We start from the raw sequence: 22567 nt of genomic DNA, 5'->3' as shown, positions 1-22567 counted from the left end.
GAATTTCAATTGCCCCTTATATGACAGCCATATATATATATATATATAATCTTTTATGGAGGTTGAGGGAAGAGAATCAGGTCTTAAGAAATTGTCTCTATTTTTCTTGACATTCCTCCATCTAAAATATTTTAAAATTGGCCCAAAGATTATGGTTATAAGAGAGATCTTTGGAGCTTTATTAGCCTTTAAACACCACTAGTTGTTTATAGAAATAGTAGCAGGGGGTCCTCGGTTTCTTTCTTCTTTCACTCTCTCCATATCTTCTTTCTTAATGTTCCAGAACAAGGGTGTGGGAAAAGCCTGTACATTCTGTAATGAAAGAGAGGCCTATGAGTCTTCAAATTATTTTCATTCATTATAGAAAAGTTAGATTGCATGAAACCATCTAGTATTAAACATAATTACCGTCTAAAGGAACTTCAATGTGACTTTGCAGAGCGTTAAATTTGAGGAATTTTACTCAAATCTTGAGCTCCACAAGGTTACACATTGCAAAGTATTATTGAATGTTGGTTAATATAATGTAATCACACCAACAGAAAACAGGAAAATAGTCCTTCGGTGGTAATTACATGAAACTATGGCTGTAGAACGGTGTAAGGGAATGGGTAATGAGTATTTCCTGGGAAGGCAGGGCTCTTACCTGACTCCAGGAAAGTGACAATGAGATCCTCCAAAGGGGAGACAACAGCAGATGCTAATAGGTGAGCTCCTCTGTAATGGCCTCTTGCTGAGATGAGGAAAAAGCTGCATTTTTATCGTAGTGAATACCCAACTCCTTTGTGAATCAACCCAGTCCTGAGTAAATGGATATAGCTCTTTACTATTAAGCGACATCCGATTTATTCTTTTCAATCTTGCGCTATTCATCAAAATGTTGTCATAAATACACATGTAAATACACGGGCAACCAGAACCTCATTGTAGATTGAAACATAAAGGAAGCCTTAATGTATTATATCATAAGTAGGTAAGATAAATAAAAAAGGAAATCAGCTCATGGGAAATCTCTGCCTTTAGTACATCTATTATAATTCAGGAAATAGAATGTCTGAAACTGCACACCACATTTGGGATTTAAAATTTAGTAATGCTCCATCTGACTCAGAAAAACATAAATTACAGTGCAAAGATTGAACTATTTATTATAACAAAAGTGAAATTTTGCAGATGTTGCATAAACCATATGAACCAATTTTTATACAGATACGGATTTTCTTATACTACTTATTACCTTATGCTCCAACGATAAAATAGTAAAAGAAAAATCCTGTTCAAATATATTGCTGCATCTGTTAGGCAAAATTAATAGTAGCTCTCCTGATTCGTAGCACTATTACAGTCACTTTGTAATAATGTACAAATCATGTACAATCTCAATGTAATACAACATTTTGATTACCGCAAATCGGGAAATACTTAGGAAAACATCTTTAGATATATTATTTTACTATGTGTGGTGACAGATGTTAACTAGGTGTAAGTTTAATGATCAGTTCACAATATGCACAATTTCCCTTGAATTATGTTGTATACCTGAAATCAATATAATGCTATATGTAAATTGCATCTCAATAAAAAAATTTAAGAAAAGTTCAAGGAAAGAAAGTTTGGTTTTAAAAAAGCAAAAGATATATATTATTTTGCTTAAATTAAGTTATATTTTGCCTCTTTGAAATGTTCACCTTTTACGTTTTATACAAATGCTTACACCCACAGATATTCTTATTGCTCTCTGAATACACTTACTTTCCATATATTTACTTAGTCTGTTTCTGCAAATGTCTTTCAATTAATCTATAAGAGTTTTTAAATGTTATGAATAAGAGAAACCAAAAACTAGGCAGCCTAAATAGAATCACAGATAAATATTTATGATATCTAATATTTGATTACATATTTGATCAATATTTAATGTTTAGATGGTAATATACTCAATATTAATAATTAGTATTCAATATATTACCATCTATAAATACATGAACATGTTAACAAATATCTTTAATAAATCAGATGTTAATAGTTATTTTATTAATGTTGAGTATATTAACACCCGATACTCTGTTTTTTGAAGACTTCAGGTTATTCTTGCCAAATGCTTGTCATGAAAAATGGCTGCTATGTCAGGAGACTGACCCAAACCCAGCTTTAGGGGTATCTGCTTCTTCTCATCCACAGGGTCTTTCTGGGTCCCCTCCCCTCCCGCAGCTGGAGCACATAATGCTGAGCAGTTGGCAAGTCTAATCCGCAGGTCTGTGAGAGGCTGCAAGGCACTCAGGTCCTCTGGGTGGGGCTGAGTGCATCTTACTAGTCGTGCCCAGAATATGGAGCTGCAGAGAACTCAGATGACCTTCTCCAAAGCTGCTGAATTGAGAGGCTAAATGATGAAACAAGAATTTGAAAAGGAGAGCTTGTCAAATGGGAAGGAGCACCCCGGGTAAGATGCTAATGCTGTGCTCTCTTAGATTTCCATTTAATAATTTAATAATAATAATCTCTTAGATTTCCATTTAATAATTAAGCTCTCTTAGATTTCCATTTAATAGGTCCTGCTTCAGAGAACTGGAAGCTCTGGGTCTAGACAGAAGAGAACAGAATAGGAATGAAGGAGCTGCTTGTCCTTTCCTCACATTTCCCTTGTCCTATAGCTAATGATGTGCACAAGAGCAGGTGGCCTCTTAGCATCATGGGGGTTTAATTTGAATTCCTTCCTCTAGAATACTCCATGATCTCCTTAGTCTCTGCAAAATCAGGCTCATCTGTCTTCCAGAGGAGTGTGGCCTAGATGCTTATGTTCTAGAAAGAGCTCAGGTGTCAGTTCACCTGTCCTGCGCCCTGGGAAGGTGGAGCTGGGACAAAAGGGACCTGGAAGAGGCCGCAGGGCAAAAACAAACTCCTGTAGCCTACAGCCCATGGAAAAGCACCCCTGGCTAAGTCTTCACCCACCCAGAAGTTACAGGGCTCTGAAGTGAGGTGCACACCATGTTCCAGGTAGGTGGTTACAACCCACACAGAAGACAGTGCCATGCTTGTCTCAGCCACACTAGCCATTGCTGTTCTGCGGGCGGTGCCTCTGATCGCAGGTACAGATTCTCTTCCAGCTGGTCCTTGGGCCCTGATCAAGGACCTGATCAAGCCCCTCCTCCCCAGTGATCTTGATTTAACTCCTGCTCCAACCACTTCCACCTGCCAGGTCAATCAGGCTCACCTTTGCCAACATCTGTGAGCATGCCCACACCTCTCCCTTTGGTCTTGCAACATGCTGGTCTCTAGCTGTTTGGCTAGGTCTCCTAATTCTGAGATATGACCAATTTTTCCTGGTCCATCCAAGCAGAATGGAAAACATCACAGATGCACTTCAGGTATTTCAAAGATCATGGGTTTCCATTCCCAGGACTTTCTCCTAAACCGACACAACATACTCTATATGACTGTCTGGACCTGAACAGAAATGAGGTGACCTTTGTAGGCCAGTGTCAAGGCCAATTGTCACACAATTTCAGTCCAGGTATGAACTTTCTTGACTGGCTTTTCCATCACGGTTTGGGGTTTGAGTTGTGACAAATGTCCAGCAAAAGATCTTCCATGAAGACACTTCTATTACCCCCAAGATAATTCAGAGCTGGCTCCCCTCTACAATGGGAATTTTTATGGAGGGTGTGGAGGGAGAAGGAAGAGACCAGAGAGAGTTATGGTTCTAAAGATTTAGGCTGCCCCAGAGAGCAAGGATGCTAGTAGCACCTTCGCATAAATTGGAAAAGGATGCCCCTTCCTCTTGAGGGATGTAGTCCTATGCCAGGGACACTGCCTGGCAATGAAGGTGTGTCTTAGCAGGGAAAGTGCAGGCTAGATTTCAGTTTCTAATTGCCCCTTGACTTGGCAACTTTGTATGATGCATAATCTGTATGTGTACCCTGAGAAGCAATAAGAATGAGGGATCCTCTATAATTTGAAAGCATAGAGTCATAGTTAATACACGGGTTTTGGAATTACACAGACCAGGGTTTGATTCCTGGTTCCTTGGCTCCTTGACTCACTAGACAGGGTGACTTTAGGTAATTCATCTAAGCTTCCTGAGCCTTAAGTTTCTTCATCTCAAAAACAGAGTTAATAATCACTGTCTATCAGGGGTTGCTAAGAGGACCTATGAGACAGAGCTGGTAAAGGAGTCCAGTGTTGAGCACACAGTCACCTTCCAGTAGATGGGAGAACTTAGTTGCATAAGTTGTTGGGGATACATAAATATGGCTGCCAAATTGGGAAATCAGGTTGTAGATGATGTCTGAGACCCAAAACCATTTCTATGGTATGTGATCTTGGGAAAAAGTACTCACCTGTTCCAAGACCCAGTTTTGTCATACATACCATGGGGGTAATAATAATATTTTTTCCTGCATAGGTGTGTTGTACAGATTGGCTGAGATAATATGCATTAAGACCTTAGCATCATACGTGGGTCTTCATAAATACTCATTATTCATTCTTTTCCCATCTCCCTTTTCCTACTCCTATCTTCATGTTGGAAAAGCATTTTCATGGCATAATGGAAATAAGTTTAAGGTAGAAAACACTTTGTTTTATGAAACATTTCAGGTAAATTATTTTAATTATCAAAGTCACTCAGTAAGGGAACTGTGACTATGCTCGGTATGAATTTTCTTGTCACAGTTGTGTTCAGAGAACTAGAGGTATTATTGAAGGTATTATTCACACCTGACTGTGTCATAAGCATGTTCTCAGAGCAAACATGAACTCCTTGAGGGAATAATCTATGTGTTTCAGATTCTCAGAAAATGCCTGGCACATAGAAGATGCTACAGAAGTATTTCTTGGATAAATGAGTCCTTTCAGGAAGAAAATCTAGCTAATGCTATTTAGGAATCTGTATCTTAAGAAATACATTCTGATTTTATTTATATTTAAGTGGTATCCAAATTGTATTTCTAATCAATAAAAAATGATTCTTGCAGAGAAAAACTACCCCCCATATCATTAATTATATTTAATTCTTTGTAGTAAGTGGCAGTCAACTAATGACCATTCCTTAGACTTTAAAAAATTATTAATACGAGTGTGCGGCAAGGAAAATTTCATCATGGATCCAAATATCAGAATCCAATCCAAATATCAGAATGCAAATATCATCCTAGACCAATCATTCAAAAAGGCTATTAAGATACTTCCTAGCTAGCAAGGTACTGATGGCAAAGGATGGAATTTTCCAAAGTAATGTAAAACGTTTAATTATTTTATTTTGACATTTCTCTATGCATTCAGCCTGGTAGGAATGATAATGCATTCGTGCTGAATTTCAGGGCTCTGAATGGGAGAAATCTCAGTAGAGGCAGCGAGGCTGCTGAAAGCACATTGCTATTTGTTTTGATTCTTCCTGATGTAGTGAAAAGGTCACTGCCTTTTGAAGGAAGCTTTCTTTAGTGGAGCTGAACAGTGTAGGCCATGTCAAAATGAGAGTGAATTTAATAGCAACCCTGGAGTTTACAATTTAGGTGGTGGAACATCCTCCTTCTTACAGTCCTCTCCAGATAAGTCTTGAAGAAAACAATACAGATGCCCATTTGTGCCAACTGAATCCCTTACAGGCAAGCATGTGACTGTATTCTCAAGTTCTGTCGAAATGCCCCACTTTTGTTTCTATCAGAGTTCCCAAATAGATGGAGAAGTTCATTTCTGTTTTGCAGAGCACGGATTAATTTTTTAAAAAAAGCGCTATGTAGAAGAACACAAATGAACAAATTAAAGATGATTATGTATAGAAGTCACTGGTGACTCCAGTGATTCAAATACCTCAGACTCTAGGCCTCTTTCTTTCTGACTTTTTCCTTTGTCGGCTTGAATTTCCTGTTCATAGTAAAGGTATATGGCATACTCTTTTCTGGAATAACGTTGATCCTGTTTCAAATGGAAATGTGGATCCCCTGAGCACTGAGACCCCAGGCAGCCCTGCCACTTAATTAGTACTAAGAACTCAGACCCCTCCATCAATATGACTTTACTATTCATTCCAGGAAATTCCTGTCCAAGAATTTAAGGCTCTTAACCAATAAGTGATCTCATCATTAGCTTTAGGAAGTTTCTGAAAAACCACTTATCTGAATTATAGACTGAGGGACTGTCTATAGATAATATGTCTCTAGACATATATGTCTAGATAATATGTCATTCAACTGGTCAAACCAATCACCTAAAAATGATTGGTTCTCATCAAGACTCAGGCCAAGACCCTGCCCAGTTCAGTCCATCAATCCTAAACACTTTTTTAAAATTTTGTTTTGTTTTCTTTTTTTTTTTTTAAGATTTTATTTATTTATTTGACAGAGATAGAAAAGCAAGAGTGCGCACAAGCAGGGGGAAGGGCAGAGGGAGAAGCAGGTTCCTTCCTGAGCAGGAGCCGGATGCAGGACTTGATCCCAGGACCCTAGGATCATGACCTGAACTAAAGGCAGACACTTAACCAACTGAGCCAACCAGGTGCCCCTAAATGATGTTTCTAAAAATTAGTTGTAATTTATTTTTAAAGGCAATGCACGTACATGGTTAAAAATTCAAGAGAGAAGAGAATAGATGTTTAGAGTGAAGATGACAACAGAAAGTCACCCCGCATCAGGAAGGAAATTAAAAAACAGATGTGCAGACTCCCTTGGAACAACTGACAATCGAAATGTGGAGCCAAATCAGGTGGAAAGAACACTGGGGGCACAGGGAGGCAAAGGGGTGTCCCCTCTACTGTGCCCCCACCCTCAGGGCTGCCCCCCCAGCACAGTAATGGTTACCTGTCCATAACAGCTGCTTATGACTTGTGTATCCCTGAGAGTCCTCAACTATTTATTTATTTATTTATTTATTTATTTATTTATTTATTTAAATTCAACTTGCCAGCATATCATCATGAGTTTCAGAGGTAGTTTTCAATAATTCATCAGCTGCATTGAACACCCGGCGCTCACCCCATCATGTGCCCTCCTTAAAATTGAGCTATAATTGACGTGTAACACTATTAGCTTCAGGTATACAACAAAATGATTCGATGTTTGTATATATTGTGAAATGATCTAAACTCTTACATCAAGAATTCTGCTCAATCTCAGTCACTGAAAACACTTAAACCTAAACCCCAAACGTTATAAATATCCACTCCTGATCTATCCTTTTTGAGATGTTAGTAAGAGTGCTGAGGTGGTGGCCTCCCTCACTGTGACAAGTATTAAATTTCACTCTGATTAATCAACAGATTACTCAGACAACCAAGCTAGGCAGTCTACACTGCAAAGGCACGTAAGGGAGTTGCTTAAGGTTAGAGAGAAACAGAGTCAGATGCTGACACCAAGTTCAGTAGATTGTGTTAGACTAGGGGGGACCCTGAGGATCACCTCTTCCAATCTTTAAATTCTTAGAAAACTGAGGATTTAAATAATTTGCCTGTTGACACAGCCAGGTCTCTAGATACGTTAGATCAGAGATTTGTTTTGTATCCTTTCCCCCAAATATTTGTTATTTTTAAAAGTTATTTCTAAGACACTAATATTTCATATTATCTTCCTCATATCACATTGGATTTCAAGTTTATGTGACTTATCTCTATCTGCACCCAATTCAAAACACATGCTCACCTGTGACGTACTTGCTAAAATGGTTCAGCTGAGATCTTCTTTCTATGCCTTCCCATAATGCTCTTGCCTGCCTCCCTGGGGAGGAACCTCTTAGGTGAAATTAAGGACAGTAAATACTTGGGACTATGAAAATAAAAGACTAAGGAAAATCAAGAGTGATACAGCGCTACAGCAAGTCTCTGGTGGACTTCCATTCTTCCATAACAAGGCAGACCCATCCACGAAGATACATAATCTGTACCTCCTTGTCTTTTTAAAAAATATTTTATTTATTTATTCATGATAGACACACACACACACACACAGAGAGAGAGAAAGAGAGAGAGGGAGAGAGAGGGAGAGAGAGAGAGAGAGGCAGAGACACAGGCAGAGGGAGAAGCAGGCTCCACGCAGGGAGCCTGATGTGGGACTCAATCCCAGGACTCCAGCATCACGCCCTGGGCTGAAGGCAGGCACTAAACCACTGAGCCACTCAGGGATCCCCCCCGTACCTCCTTGTCTTAAAGTTCTTTTCAAAATCTCCCTTTCAAAATGCAAATAGTCATGGGAGAGGCCATTCTTTCCCCAGCTTTACTGAAGGAAAAGGAACTGATTAACAGTGTTGTATAAATATAAGGTGTAAAGCATGATTTGAGGCATGTATATGTTTTTTTTTTTAAGATTTATTTTTTTTTAGAGAGAGAGAGAGAGAGAGAGCACTAATGGGAGGGGCAGAGGGAGAGAGAGAGAGCCTCAAGCAGACTCCACCCTGAGCTTGGAGCCCTATCTCAGGACCCTGAGATCATGACCTGAGCCAAAACCAAGAGTCCGATGCTTAACCAACTGAGCCACCCAGGCACACACCCTCATGTGTGTATGTATTGTAAAAAGACACCACAATGATGGTAGTTAACGCATTCATCACTTCCCATAATTATGATTCTGTGTATGTATGTGGTGAGAATATTTATGATTCACTCTTCTTAGCAAGTGTCAACTATACAACACAATATTATTAACAAGAGTCACCAGACTGTACATTAGATCCCTAAACCCATTCAGCTTAAAACTAGAAATATGTATTCTTTGACCACTATCTCCCTATTTGCCCCCCACCCCCACCTCTTGGCAATCCCCAATCTACTGTTTCTATGAGTTTGACTTTTTTAGATTCTGCATGTAATTGACATCATGGAGCATTTGTCTTTCCACTTCTAACTTACCCAGGAACACTGCAGCTTAACGAACAAAGAGATAAGGCTGAGCCTAGGGGAGGAGTCTCTCCCCAGGGAGTAAGAAGACCCTGAGAGAATGTTAGAAACTTCTCCTTCTTTCCTATTTTGGCCTGAGGTGACTGTAACTGTAAATGTTTTCCTTTTTTTTTTTTTTTTTTAATTTCTCTTATCTGTTCTTTCCTTGTCTTTTCAGTTGTTGTTGCTCCTTGGAAAACAGCATGAAAAATGCCCATGGATCCAATCTATTCTTGACCTTTTTACTTACAGGTTACATTATAATGCAGGTATAATATAATTGCTACTACTATATTATGAGTGAAAAGAGATAAGCCTACCCCAAAGAAACTCTCAGTTTGACATCCTATCCTTAGTTCTTACAGAGACTAATGTAGCACCAACAAGGAAACCATTTTCACAGGAGAAAAGAGTTAAATGGGCTTTTCTAAAGATTAAACTTATATTCTTAAAAAATCTTAATTTTTTTTTCTCATTGTAGCCTTGTATTTCCTGAGATTGACTGGCTAACAGCTCCAGCACCCCCAGAGAGCTGCCTCTCATTTTGTGGTGTGCTGGGCTGTCGTAAAGTGAAAATGGCTCCGAGTGTCCCTGAAACTACACAATTATTGGGCAAGTCTGAGGGTGTCTCTATCCCCTGATGGTCTTAAAAATTTGGCTCAGAAAAAAAAAATGGCTCAGGTACCCTTACAAATTCTCTCTCTCTCTCTCTCTCTCTTAAACAAATTTTCTCTTTTTCAAAACATTTCTGTACATTTGAAAATCAACAGCTCAATTTCCCCCTTACAGTGTTAATTAGCAGTAAAGGATGTGATTCCTAGCATTATCATCTGTGCTTCAATATGACTTTGAGAAAACACTGGCGAGTCTTCTCCATCTAACGCATTTACGTTTATGACTTTGGGCATCATGAAGTCAGCCTTCAGTGTCATGTGGATAAGCCAAATCTGCCAGAAAAAGCCTGACTTTATGTTCTAAATCTAGTAACACGTTAACACAAGCCCATGTGACATCTGCATTATTTCTAAGGCCTATCCCATGGTGGATGAATTCCTCGAAGGAGGTTTTCCAAAAACTTGTCACTTGGATAGACAATAAGACAGTAAGATGCCACCCAGTGGGATCCTCCTTCTGGAAAACACTGTATGGGAATGGTCCCTGTGTTTGGCAACCCAGATCAACACACACCATAGTTTCACCTTCCTGTGTGTGTGGATGAGAGTCCTCACCTTTCTTTTGTAAACTAGGAGCAGATGACTAAGGAAGAGTTGGTGAAAAAGGAAAACCAGGAGACCAAATTTAAGAAGAGTTCATAGGTAAGTGAGGCTCCGGAAATAGCTTCTTGCAAGTATCCCTGTCTGTCTCTGCTCAGAGGTCCCTGGTGTACATTCAGGAAGGTAGTTATTCTGCGTAGGTGGGTAATGTCATCGTGGTGCCTAATTTGGCAGGTAGACTCTGAATACAGGCCAGTGCATTACAATCCCCTCATGGATCATGGTGCATTTGAGGCTGAATTCTCTTCCCTCTGAGTGCAGGGGCACTCTTGCAGGGCTGGACCTGCACAGGGTCTGTCTTACATGAACAGGGGAGTGTCTTTAAGATGCTAGGGATTGGCACTACCAGAAATTTGTCTAGGATAGTAGTTACAGCTTGATAAAGACCCTGGAATACCACATAGTGCTCAAGGCCAGCCCCATAATATCTGTTGGCAGTGCCAGGATGGAGCCAGCTGGAAGCACACCAAAATTCAGATACAGGTTACAAATTTCCTGAGAAGTTTTCCTTCCTCTATTAAACCAGACCTTTTAGGATTATCTTATCATACTTTGTGGTAATAACATACAAGCCCCAGAAATGTTTCTTTTCTTCTCAGGAAAGGTATTCTGGTGCATACTCCTATCTATGCATGAACTGTCAGCCGAGGACATAATGAATACGCAAAATACTGTCTTGACCAGTTAGGAGCACTTTTGGCTTATGAATTTCAGGTACTGGTATAAACTCAAAATAGATTCTCAAGTCCATTATATTAGTCTTATTTCCTCATTACAGTTACCCAGGTTATAGCGATATACACTCTGGCAAAAACTCTTTAATGACTATTCTTGGAACAGAGGTAGAGTAGAAGAGAGTTTAACTCCTCCTCTTCGGCACAAGAGTGGAGGGAGGCTTCCCAGTATAAATTCATCCATTTACCTTGTCAGCCATTCTCCTTTCAGCCTCCTAGTATTTAGTTGTATCATTACACGTCTGTGGAATATGTGCACCGATAAATTACATTCCAAATGCTTATACGTTTTCAGAAAGATCATGTTACTTCATATTATGCCAGTCTTATAAAATACTCCTAAGTAGCTAGCTTGTTTTTCCTTTGATACTTCATGAAGGCAGGTTTAAGAAAGTAGCATTAAAATGACATATTTTCTTTTTTAATGACATTTTCATAAGCATTTTAAAAGGGATATGATTTTGATTCTTACAGATTTTAAATACATTTATTCTTCATAGATTAATAAATGATAATAACTTCTAAAAAGCTTACCCTTTTACTATTTCCCCCTTAGATTGTGATTTGTCCTTTAGGTATCACAAAAGACATAAAACATGGAAGAATAAAAGTAAGTTATTTTCATCTAAATGCTTATACTTACAATTTATGTGTAAGTACTTGAAAACAAATGCACAACTGATTTAATAAAACATTACTTTTCTCAGGAAAGATATTAATGATATATTTGGCATTATTTATAAATATATAGTTACCCAAACCTACTTTCTAGCAGAAAGAATATATATTTATATTCAGAAAATTAGTTCATTAAAAAGAAAGAGCCCTTCTTTGCTTAATACAAACCCGCTTGTGTTTACATATGTACTAATGTTTAATGGTGTTACCTTAAGATTTTAGTGACTGCAGTCTCCTTCTCTAGAAGATTCCTTGCCCTGATGCTGAAAACAGACTTGCGAAGCTGAAAAATTAGAAGCGTGACTTTAGTTTTGTAATGTAAAGGGATAATATATTGACAAATCATTATATACATTACATAGATAACACTATTAAAACATTAAACATGATTTTTTCACTAAAACATCACTATATGATTGATACTATAATTTATTTTTTTAAAGATTTATCTATTTATTTGAGAGAGAGAGAGAGAGAACAAGTGGGAGGGTTAGAGAGAGGTAGAGAGGATCTTAAGCAGTCTCTGAGCTCAGCATGGAGCCCAATGCAGGGCTCCGAGAACCCCAAGATCACGACCTGAGCCAAAACCAAGAGTCAGATGCTTAATGGACCATACCACCCAGGCACCCTGATTCTATCATTTAATTTTATCTTTTATTTTTACTTTTATTTGAGCAGAAATGTAAACAAGCTTGTGGGGCCATATGGCAGTGATACATTGGCTATGTTTACCAGTAATAAATAACATCTTACTCTAAACAGGCTTTTCAGTGTTCATGGAATTTAACATTAAATTTAAATAAGACATTAAAACAAATGTTGGACTCCTTCTTGCTATTGTCCAATAAAACGTTCTCTAATCCACTTTACAACTGTTGCAGGTTCTTGGCCTATGACCCAATACTAATCTGATGGATGAGTTCAAGAGTTGTTTTGCCTACAGGCATGGAGACAAATGAGATGAACTTTCAAGGCTGCTTCCTAGTTAAGAAGGGTGAAATTATTCCAAGGAAAAGCACTAAGGAAAACAAAATCCTGGAGGCTGCCTACAAACCAGAAGATTCTCCAAACTCAGCCCTGTCCTGCTAAATAGTTGCAGAAGTCAGAGGGGTGACAGGTGTACAGAGAACCAAAATGAGCAAGAACAGGACAGAAAGAACAGGGAAGCGTGTCATCCTTAGAAGATTCACAAATTACTAGATTACTAGAAAGTGTAACTCCAGTAGTCAGACCAAAGATAATACTTGGACAACAACCTGCTCATCTTGATTAATAGATTAGGTTACTAAGTGCTTAGTATATTAGTGGCTATTAGATATATGGGTTAACTAGGATTAATTCAGAATTCTTGCTTATCAGAATTGAAAAGCGTAGTTACAAAGGCAGGGCTATGACGCATGACATTACCAGTAAAAAGTAGATAGTAAAGTGCTGGATGATATTTTCTAGTAGGAAAGATAAGAAGGCTATAGGACCTCAGGTGCGGAGAGAAATAGGTGTGTCTGAAATAGCAAAGATGTCATTAAAGAAGGAGAAGTCGCACTGAGACTTTAAGAATGGTTAAGATTTTTCATAGCAAAGGAGTACATGGGCAAAGGACTGCAGTTGGAAATGCTTGTATGGGGCAAAGTAATCTGGTGAAGACTATTTGCATAAGTGCTGAGCTAGGTGGAGGAAATACTGTCAGGCATAATGTGTTCCAAACAGATCTGAGGGATAAGCAAGAGACAGAACAACTCTGTGTTCACTAAAAATAGATCATCCAGTTTCTTTTAAACAAGTTAGTGACTTCAGGTGCAAAGTCACAGAGCTCCGATCTACAAACAAGCCTATAAACAACCGCTGTACTGTCAACTAGTACGTCCACATGGCCACAGCTGGAGAGGAAGTGGTGAACAAAACTGGCCTTTTCAGGCACACTTGATGACCTAGATAACATCATAACCAGCAATATAACTCATTTTTTACAGTAGATCTGCAATGAAGGGAAAGATCATTGAACACATTGGCAATTTTCCTCATAAGAGGAAAGATGGTAAACTCTTATTTCTTCAATAATGAAAAGCTGAACTGGTTTCATTATTCACCAGAACTCTTGGAAGAATAAACTAATGCATAGACAAGGAGCTAAAAGTGGGTGTAATTTTTCCAGAAACTATATTGTCAGGGTTGTATAAGAAAGGCTGTTTACTGTGATGTATCATGAAACTTTCTTAAATCTCCTCCCCTGCCCTGAAGAGGTGACTTTTGGCATTGATTTGACCTCCTAGAGCTGGCAGCCTGTGTTCCAAGGAATGTTATTTAAAGTCATTTTCAGAGACAGAAGACTCAGCTGCAGGGTCCCATCATGATGGTGCTTCTGCCTTTTGATACCCAGGCACATGCATGGTCATGGGAGAGGTCCAGGCTATGGGGGCCCTGAGACAGCAGGTTTTGGGAGAGGACTGGACCCCATCGCTCTTATTTCATCCTTTTTTAAAAAAAGATTTTATTTATTTATTCATGAGAGACACAGAGAGAGGCAGAGACACAGGCAGAGGGAGAAGCAGGCTCCCTGTGGGGATCCTGATGTGGGACTTGATCCCAGGACCCCGGGATCACGACCTGAGCTAAAGGCAGACTCTGTTCAATCACTGAGCCACCCAGATGCCTTAGGATGTTTTAAAAGAAGAAATATCTACATTATCTATCTATCTATCTATCTATCTATCTATCTATCTATCTATCATCTATCTATCTATCTATCATCTATCATCTATCTATATCTATGCATATTTGATAGCCTTGATATGTATTTAGATAGTTATATATTTTTTTTTTTTTTTTTTTTTTTAGATAGTTATATATTTTAACTGTTCTTCTTCACCCAGTAAATAAAGAAGGCCTATAGTGGTTATCTATTATTCTTCCAGTTTTTATTTCCACAGTAAAGCTTTGCACATTTTTTTCCAAAAAGGACACTGTCTGCTAGTCCCAAGGACTCAGAGCTACGCTGCTCTGCAGTGCACTCTTGTGGCTCTCAAAGATACTGACAGTAATCAGAGATGATCAAAACAAGGAATACAGAAATCAATTTCAGGATAAGTAATTTTAGATCTGAAGTTTTCGATTACAGCTAAGGAAGCAATTGTTTCTTCTGGTTCTAAACATGTCAGACATGCAGGACTTAAAAGGAGGAGTATGGGTGACATCATAGGGAGTTCTTCTGGTGGTTTTATTTTGTTTCTAAACCTAATACATCCAACTACAGAAGATAACCACTCTCTGGCTGAATATCAAAAAATAAGTTTAAATGTTCAAACAATAGAGAGATGATTTTTTTTTGGTCTTAAAATTTCAATTTGAAAGGTGTTTCTAAAAAAAATGTTTCTAGAACTGTGCCCTTTAACGTGAAATTCAGGAGGTTCAAATTTGCAGTTATTTGTGGTTGAATAACTTGGAGCTGAAGGGCACAGCAACGGATGGATCTTGCTGATTTTCTGGCAATTTCTTTAACATCTTTTAATCTACAGTCCCCCGTCCACCCTAAATTGAAGGACCTGGGCCATATGACCTGTACTTTCCAAGAGTCTGGATTTTCCCAAGTGCACATTCATGGCACACTTCACATGTTTCTCTGTCTTCTGTACTTCCTGCAAACTGGCAGCCGGACCCAGAGCCTCATCAGGCTCACACTTAATCGCTTTGGCAAGGCCATAGGTGGTGGTATCTTTCATCGCAAGGCATATAATGCCAGATGGTTCCTCTTTTTGTGATGTTAGTAGTATTGATATTCGTTGCTTAGATCATTGATTCATTCAGTTTGTAAAATTGCCACTTCTTTCTCACCTGCTAGTTGGAATACTTTTTATAATAAGAGACTTTCTTTCATGTACTATTTGGTTAATCAGTAATATAGTTCATATGGAAAAGGTAAGATAAATGATTCTTTACCTTTACTTATTCATTTTTATATAATTAATTGATTTTCTATCATCTTCTGAAGGTGACCAGTTACTAGTTTAAAAATGCCATTATGAACTCAAGGATTATATTTGGTTTCAATCCATTACAATCATTATCCTCATGTTAGGTCAAAGCATCCCAACTGTGCTCATTGGGAGTTTTCTCAAGATGGCCCATGGATTCTTTTGCCCTGACTCTATTGTCTAGGTTTCTTTGTTAGATATGGCAAGATATCCCATGCTTATCTTATATATGCTTCCTATTCCAAATTAACAATTTTCTCCAAAAACCCCTGGTTTATTTATTGAGAAATGGGTTTCAAGAACATAATTTAGATGCCAGTGATTCTCATTGCTACTGAGTTGTCACTGTTCTGAAGACTTTGCCTGAGTTTATTCTGATATTTTCAATTTAAATTCAGGGCATAGGGTTTTTACCTCATTTCTTCCATATGACATCTGTATCTCTTCTGTATCTGTATCCCTCCACCCTACATCTTGATTTTTCAAGTACATAGAGGATGACAGACATTAGATTGTCTGATAATAACTCATTTTTATTTCATATTTCATGGACAGGAGTCTTAGAATTACAAAACCTGTTCTAACACAATACAATTCGTGGATATTTAAAAAGCGTTTGCATATATTCTTTCCATTTTCCTCTCATTTGTACACTTGTACTGTACTCATATTAGTAGAGAAAATAGCTATTACATATTTTTCTCTTCATTGTAATCCTCATAAGTCATAGTTATACATAGTTTAAGAATGTTCAGCACCTGTTCTTTTGTCATTGTCATAGAGTCATATTTGGAATTCACTGGGGTTGTCTGAAACATGTGTTCTAGAAGTTTACTCAGGAAAGGCTCATAGGAACAACATACATCCTTACATCTTAATAGCAGTTGTTTTTAATTCCCTCTTTAGACTTGAGAGTCAGTTTTCCTGGGTATAAAAACAACCTGGTTCACATATTCTCTCTGGATATCCCATATATGTAACTCTAATTTCTTCTGACATAAAGCATTCCTTCTTTCCTTTGTAAGACTTTCGTTTATTTTGAGGTGAATACTTATTATTTTCTTTTATTATTATTTTTTGTTTTCAAGTTTTTTCTTAAATTCCGGTTAGTTAACATATAGCGTGATACTAGTTTCAGGAGTAGAATTTAGTGACTCCTCACTTACACAGAAAACCCAGCACTCAACATGACAAGTGCCCTCCTTAATGCCCATCACTCATTTAATCCATCCCCCATGCACCTCTCTGTTAGGAACTCTCAGTTTTTTCTCTATTGTTAAGAGTGATAGCCTTTTAAATATACATTTATATTTAAAGTCCTGTAATTTGTCTGGAATATGTCTTATTTTTTGTCATTCGTGATTATATTTTCTGTTACATGGCATGTACTTTCAATATGTAGCTTCAAATCTTATATTTCAGAAAAGTTTAATGCTTGTTCCATGCTATTGCTTTGGTTTTCTTCTTTTAGGCTCTCTATAACTTAGATGCTGGACCTTCTTTGGATTTCTTCAATTTGTCATTTTCTTTAAAATCATTTTCATCTTTCTTCATATCTTAAAATTTTCTCTTCTTCACTTTCTAGTTTTCTTTAGGTATCATCTGATGTATGTGATCACTTTATGTTCTTTCCAGTTTAGTCTTCATTGCTTTTATTTATACAGTTGGCCCTTGATCAATGCAGGGGTTAGGAGCACTGACACCCCATTCAGTTGAAAATGCACATATAGCTTTTGACCCTCCCCAAAAAACCCCTTGACTACTAAGGGGCTACTATTGACTGAATGCCTTACTGATAATATAGTAAATTAACACATATTTTGTACATCATAAGTATTATATACTGTATTCTTATAATAAAGTAAGCTAGAGAAAAGAAAATGTTACTAAGAAAATCATAGGGAAGAGAAAATACATTTATAGTGCTGTATTTTTTGTATTTATCAAAAAATCTGCACATAAGTGGATGCGCACAGCTCAAACTCATGTTGTTCAAGAGTCAACTGTACTTCTTTCCTGAGTTCTATCACCTTATGTACGAATTTATTACTTTTGTTGTTATTCTAGTCTTATGCAATCTTTATGTTTTTTAACTCGTTTTGCCATTGTATGCTACAATTTGAGCCATTTGTGAGTATGCTTTTATGGTAAGCTTTCACTGTCTATTGTGATGGTATTCTGCTCCTACTCTTTTTTTCTTACAACTTTTGTAGGAAATTTGACTTTGATAAATTTCTGTTGCTCACTTTTATGCACAGTTTTTCTGAACAGTTCAGTATTTCTTGCTAGCTTCAGAGATTCTTCTGTTGTTTTGACATAGTGGTCCATATGGCAGCCTTCTTTCTGAGATTTCCTGGCTCTGTTATGGATAACAGACACCACTGATTTTGTCTGGATCTACTTTTCCCTTCATCACTCTTGTTGCTGGCCTGTTCAATTTTGATTTCATTCCTGGATGTTTTTTTCAGTGTGGATGGAGCTAGGCAGGTGTTTTCCTGTTCTCAAAGGCATTACATGTCCTGTAACTAACCTTAGCTTCTTTCCCACAGGCACCAATACCATGTTTTATACCCCCAAATTCATATGTTGAAACTCTAGCCCTCCAAAGAGTAGATATTAGGAGGTGGGCCTCTGGCAGGTAATTACATTTAAAGGAGGTCCTGAAGATAGAGCTCCCATGATGGCAATTGTACCCTCATAAGAAGAGGAAACCAGAGCCCTTCCTCTTTCTGCTATAGGAGCACACAACAAGAAGGAAGCCATCTGTGAGCCAGGAAGAGGAACCAGACACTCAATCTGCCAGCACCTAGGTCTGAGATTTTCCAGCCTCCCAAACTCTGAGAGATAAATGCTTATTGTTTGAGTCATCCAGCCTGTCGTATTTGTTATAGCAACCCAAACAGACTAAATTACCATGCAAATCATGGGGTTATTTGTTTTGTCTATACCTGCTTTGACTTGTGGTTTGTGAATTATCTAGTTTTGTTTTAAATGTTGTCTATCGATTTTGGTTACTATAGAAGTATTGTTTACTTTCATGTGGGAATTCAAGATTAAAAAACTATGCCAATGTCTCTGTCATCATTCCAGAAGACTCCTTATTTTTTTCTTGAATTTTGATGTAGATTTATCATTTTTTATAAAGATTTTATTTATTTATTCATGAGGGACAGAGAGAGAGAGAGAGAGAGAGAGATACAGAGAGGCAGAGACACAGGCAGAGGAAGAAACAGGCTCCATGCAGGGAGCCCAACATGGGACTCGATCCTGGGTCTCCAGGATCCCACCCTGGGCTGAAGGCGGCACAAAACTGCTGAGCCACCCAGGCTGCCCAGACTTATCATTTTTTATTTGTTCTTTCAAAGAACAAACTTTTAGTTTTACTGATATTACTTATTGCTTCTTTTTTCCCCATTTGATTAGTATCTACTTTTATCTCTTTTTTTCTTCTGCTGTCTTAATGTTTTCTTGGTTAGTGTTTCTATAAATTCTTGAGTTTAATATTTGGACAATTTATGTTAGCCTTTATTCCTTTATTAAATATACATTCAAGGCTATAGTTTTCCCTCTGAAGATGCCTTTAGCTGCTTCTCACAAGTTTGAGCTACATCGTATTTATTAGTTTTCAGTTCTAGAAACTTTTTATTTCCATGCAGTTTCTTCTATGCTTCCTAAATTATTTAGAAGTGATTTTTAGATTTTGAAATGTGTTGGTGTTTTGTGGTTGTTATTTAGTTTCTAATTTTATTACACTTTTGTCAAATAATGTCTTCTTTAGGATACTGCTTTGGTTTATATTTAGAATTCCTTTGTGGTACATAAGTGGCCATATTTTGTAAATTATTTAGGTGTCCCTCAACCAGAATGTGCATTCTCTAGTCACTGAATGAAGGCTGGTCAAATCTTCTAAATCCTTATTAATTTTCTTGGTTTCTGTATTTCAAATCTTCTAAATCCTTAATTAATTTTCTTGGTTCTTTGATCACATGCTGAGGTATTATACACATTTTAAATTGAGTTTTCAAATTAATCCTCATTAGGTACATGCTATTCTTTTTTTACAGGTGAGAAATCTGATATTCACAGAAATTATGTTGTCTTGGCCTCCCAAATTGCAAACTGAAGAACACAATTAGAAGTCTAGACGTATACCTGCAGTGTTCAAATCTTGTTACTAAACATAATGTTCATGTCAAATGTCATTAGACCCAACAATAAAAAAAAAAGCATTTTCCAAACTATATCATGATGCAACATTTTTTGCTTGAACTCAAATTTGGTTCCTCCATAGAATTTGCTCTTATCCCAAATCCTGATACAAAATCTAAACTAGCTATGTTTTTCCTTTGTTCTATATATGCATACCTGATTTTCAGAATAATGACCCTGAAGCACTAAAGGAGATAGATAACTTTTCTAACCTATTAATGTCAGTATGATAAGAGTATTTACATTTTATATCTACTGATTCCTTGAAATCTGGGATCTATCACTACTTACAATTAAGCAGAATATTAATTCAATTTATTCAACAGCCTGCGAGTCACCCTAGAGCTAGCAAGGAATACTCGCTTCCTCTGGGATGCTGCAATGCTGGTCTGAAGAGTAATAGTTTCACTCGGATACCCTCCTTCAAAATGAAGGCATTAGAATTTACTTGAGACAGAAAACCATACATATTCTAAATATTTGAATAACTTTTTCTGATTTGGAGTTGTTAACAATGTATCTCTGTTTATAAATGAGAATAAGTTTGGGAGCCATATTTTTCTTTTTTCATTTTGAAAATATTAACAGGTTAAATATTAAATATAATAAATGGAAACACATTTATAAAAACATATGGCCATAACGCACAAAACTATGGTCCAATGAATAGGGCTTGATGAATGTCATTTCTTCTAGAAAGGTATAGTGTAATTATTGTAATTAGCTGCCTTATTGAGTAAGTCTCCCACATAAAATGTCATAATTGGAAATAAGCAATTACTTAAAATTACATAGGTTGAAGGTGGCAGGTACGTCATTCAAGTGTATTTTAATTTTTCATGCACCTATGAACTGAAAACTAACCTCAAAGTGCATATGATAGATCTTGTGTATAGCAAGATGTTTCTATAAAATAAACTTTTTATAAAATTGACATTATGCTTGGAAAGAAATAATTTTAAGAGGTGATTAGTGGCAGCAAAATTAAAATAGTCACTTACAATGTATAAAAAGGTGAATATCATTATAATAGCATGTTACAGAGCTTTGAAATTGTCTTAGAATGTGAATTGTGAAAAGGGAGTTTTAGATGATGGGTCAAGATTTTTGATCTTGTTATTTCAACATTATAAATTCTGAACCCTGAAAATACACCAGTCATAAAAGTCAAAAAATATATAAATACGTATGTACGTGTGCATGCCTACACACACAGAGTCTTCCTTTGGGCTCCAGGGCACCCTACATGTTGTTTTCTGCTCTGTGCATGAAACAACTTATTATTTTCTGTGAATTTCAGTAGATCATTAGCTCCATATGAGAAGGGTGGTATACTCCTTATCTACTATATTTTCCTCCACTATCCAGTACTGCCTATAACGTGTTAGTGAATATATTTAAAGAATGAATTCATTACTTAATATTAAAGATAACTTTTCTCTGTTCTAATTTTTTTCCCCTTATGAAGTGAATCCTTGAAATAACAAATGTGAATCAAGTAAAAATTACAAAGGAGGACTAATCACTTTTGAAACGCATCAATACACTTGATATATAGGACAATCTTGTGAAACTAGAAATTAAATGATTGGAAACTTAATTGGCTTGACTTTTTTGGAATTAAATTGCCCAACAATGCTTTAGTCACTAAGGTTTGTGTTGGCGATTTGGCCAAATATCCAACAACTCAGACATCAGCTAGCCTAGTGTAATGATGCCAAGGATGCAAAAGATGAAGGAAAAGCAGTATCTTCACAGATATGCTAAATATCCAGTGCTCACTGGTAAGAAGCTATGATATCCGCTGTAATATATATTTAGCATAAAACTTCATGATTATAGCTCACATAAACAGAAAGACAAAAGCTGAAACTTGTAGAGATTAAAAAAAAGATGAGTGGATTATGATTCTGGGAGAAAATACCAGATGCTTATAACCATGCAGCTGTTTGTGAATTTAAAATCCATGCCCCTCAGATAATACAAGGGAATAGGGCTTGCTCTCCAATTGATTCAACGGTATTTGGACTTTAGATCCAAATAACAAGAACAGAGCAGCACCCGTGGCCTAGTGGTTTAGTGCCATCTTCAGCCCCGGGGTGTGATCCTGGAGACCCGGGATCAAGTCCCACATTGGGCTCCCTGCATGGAGCCTGCTTCTCCCTCTGCCTGTGTCTCTGCCTTTCTCTCTCTGTGTCTGTCATGAATAAATAAATAGAATCTTTTTTAAAAAAAACACAAAAAACGAATAACAAGAACACCAGCCCCAGCAACAACTGTAACACATTGAGATTGGCACTACACTTAATGGAAAGTAAAACTTATGAGTACAAGTATACTCCAAAGAGAAGAATGTGGAAACAGTAGAGCAAAGTGTAAATTTCACAGATAGTATTAGCTGCAAGCTCAGCGCTCTGATACCTGTTTTGGAGACAGTGAAGAAAAATTGTGGTTAAAAGCTTTCTGTGTTACTTATAGAAGATCTCTATCCTAAGACACATTTACTTTTGACTTTCAGTGGATGTACACTGAAGGAATCCAAGAAAATTATTTATAATCCCAAACCAAGAGTGATTACTCAACTAAATATGCAAATAAAATGCAAAAAAAATCATTGATAGGGAATTAAAGCAGCAGAGTGCACTTTTTACCCAGACCCCTGCACACTGTTTGCATATAAAGGCCTTCAAGAAATAAATGTCAAATGATAAAATGTGCACTGGAACTCAGCTGTATTTTGATCTGAGCTCAAACAAATACTGCAAAGATCAATAAACATGTAAGAAAAAGTTTTCACTTGTATTTTGTATCTTTTTGTTTCCTCTCTATTATCGTGAGTAGATC

General features: G+C 37.2%; 1 protein-coding gene across 6 annotated transcripts in view; it reads right to left on the bottom strand.

The window, feature by feature from the left end:
• NALCN (sodium leak channel, non-selective) overlaps nucleotides 1–22567 on the bottom strand; it is a 318959-nt gene that overhangs the window by 56379 nt on the left and 240013 nt on the right. For 5 of the 6 annotated variants that reach the window (XM_077855051.1, XM_077855050.1, XM_077855053.1 and 2 more), the window contains one exon: nucleotides 11756–11829. In XM_077855051.1, the coding sequence (XP_077711177.1) occupies nucleotides 11756–11829 (74 nt within the window). Of the gene's footprint in view, nucleotides 1–646; nucleotides 734–11755; nucleotides 11830–22567 lie in introns of all 6 variants that reach the window. The other variant, XM_077855055.1, reaches the window with a different exon arrangement.

This window comes from Canis aureus, chromosome 17, assembly GCF_053574225.1.
Source record: "Canis aureus isolate CA01 chromosome 17, VMU_Caureus_v.1.0, whole genome shotgun sequence".
Lineage (NCBI taxonomy): Eukaryota > Metazoa > Chordata > Mammalia > Carnivora > Canidae > Canis > Canis aureus.
The sequence above is the reverse complement of the archived record's forward strand: the minus strand, read 5'-3'. Positions and strand labels throughout refer to the sequence as shown.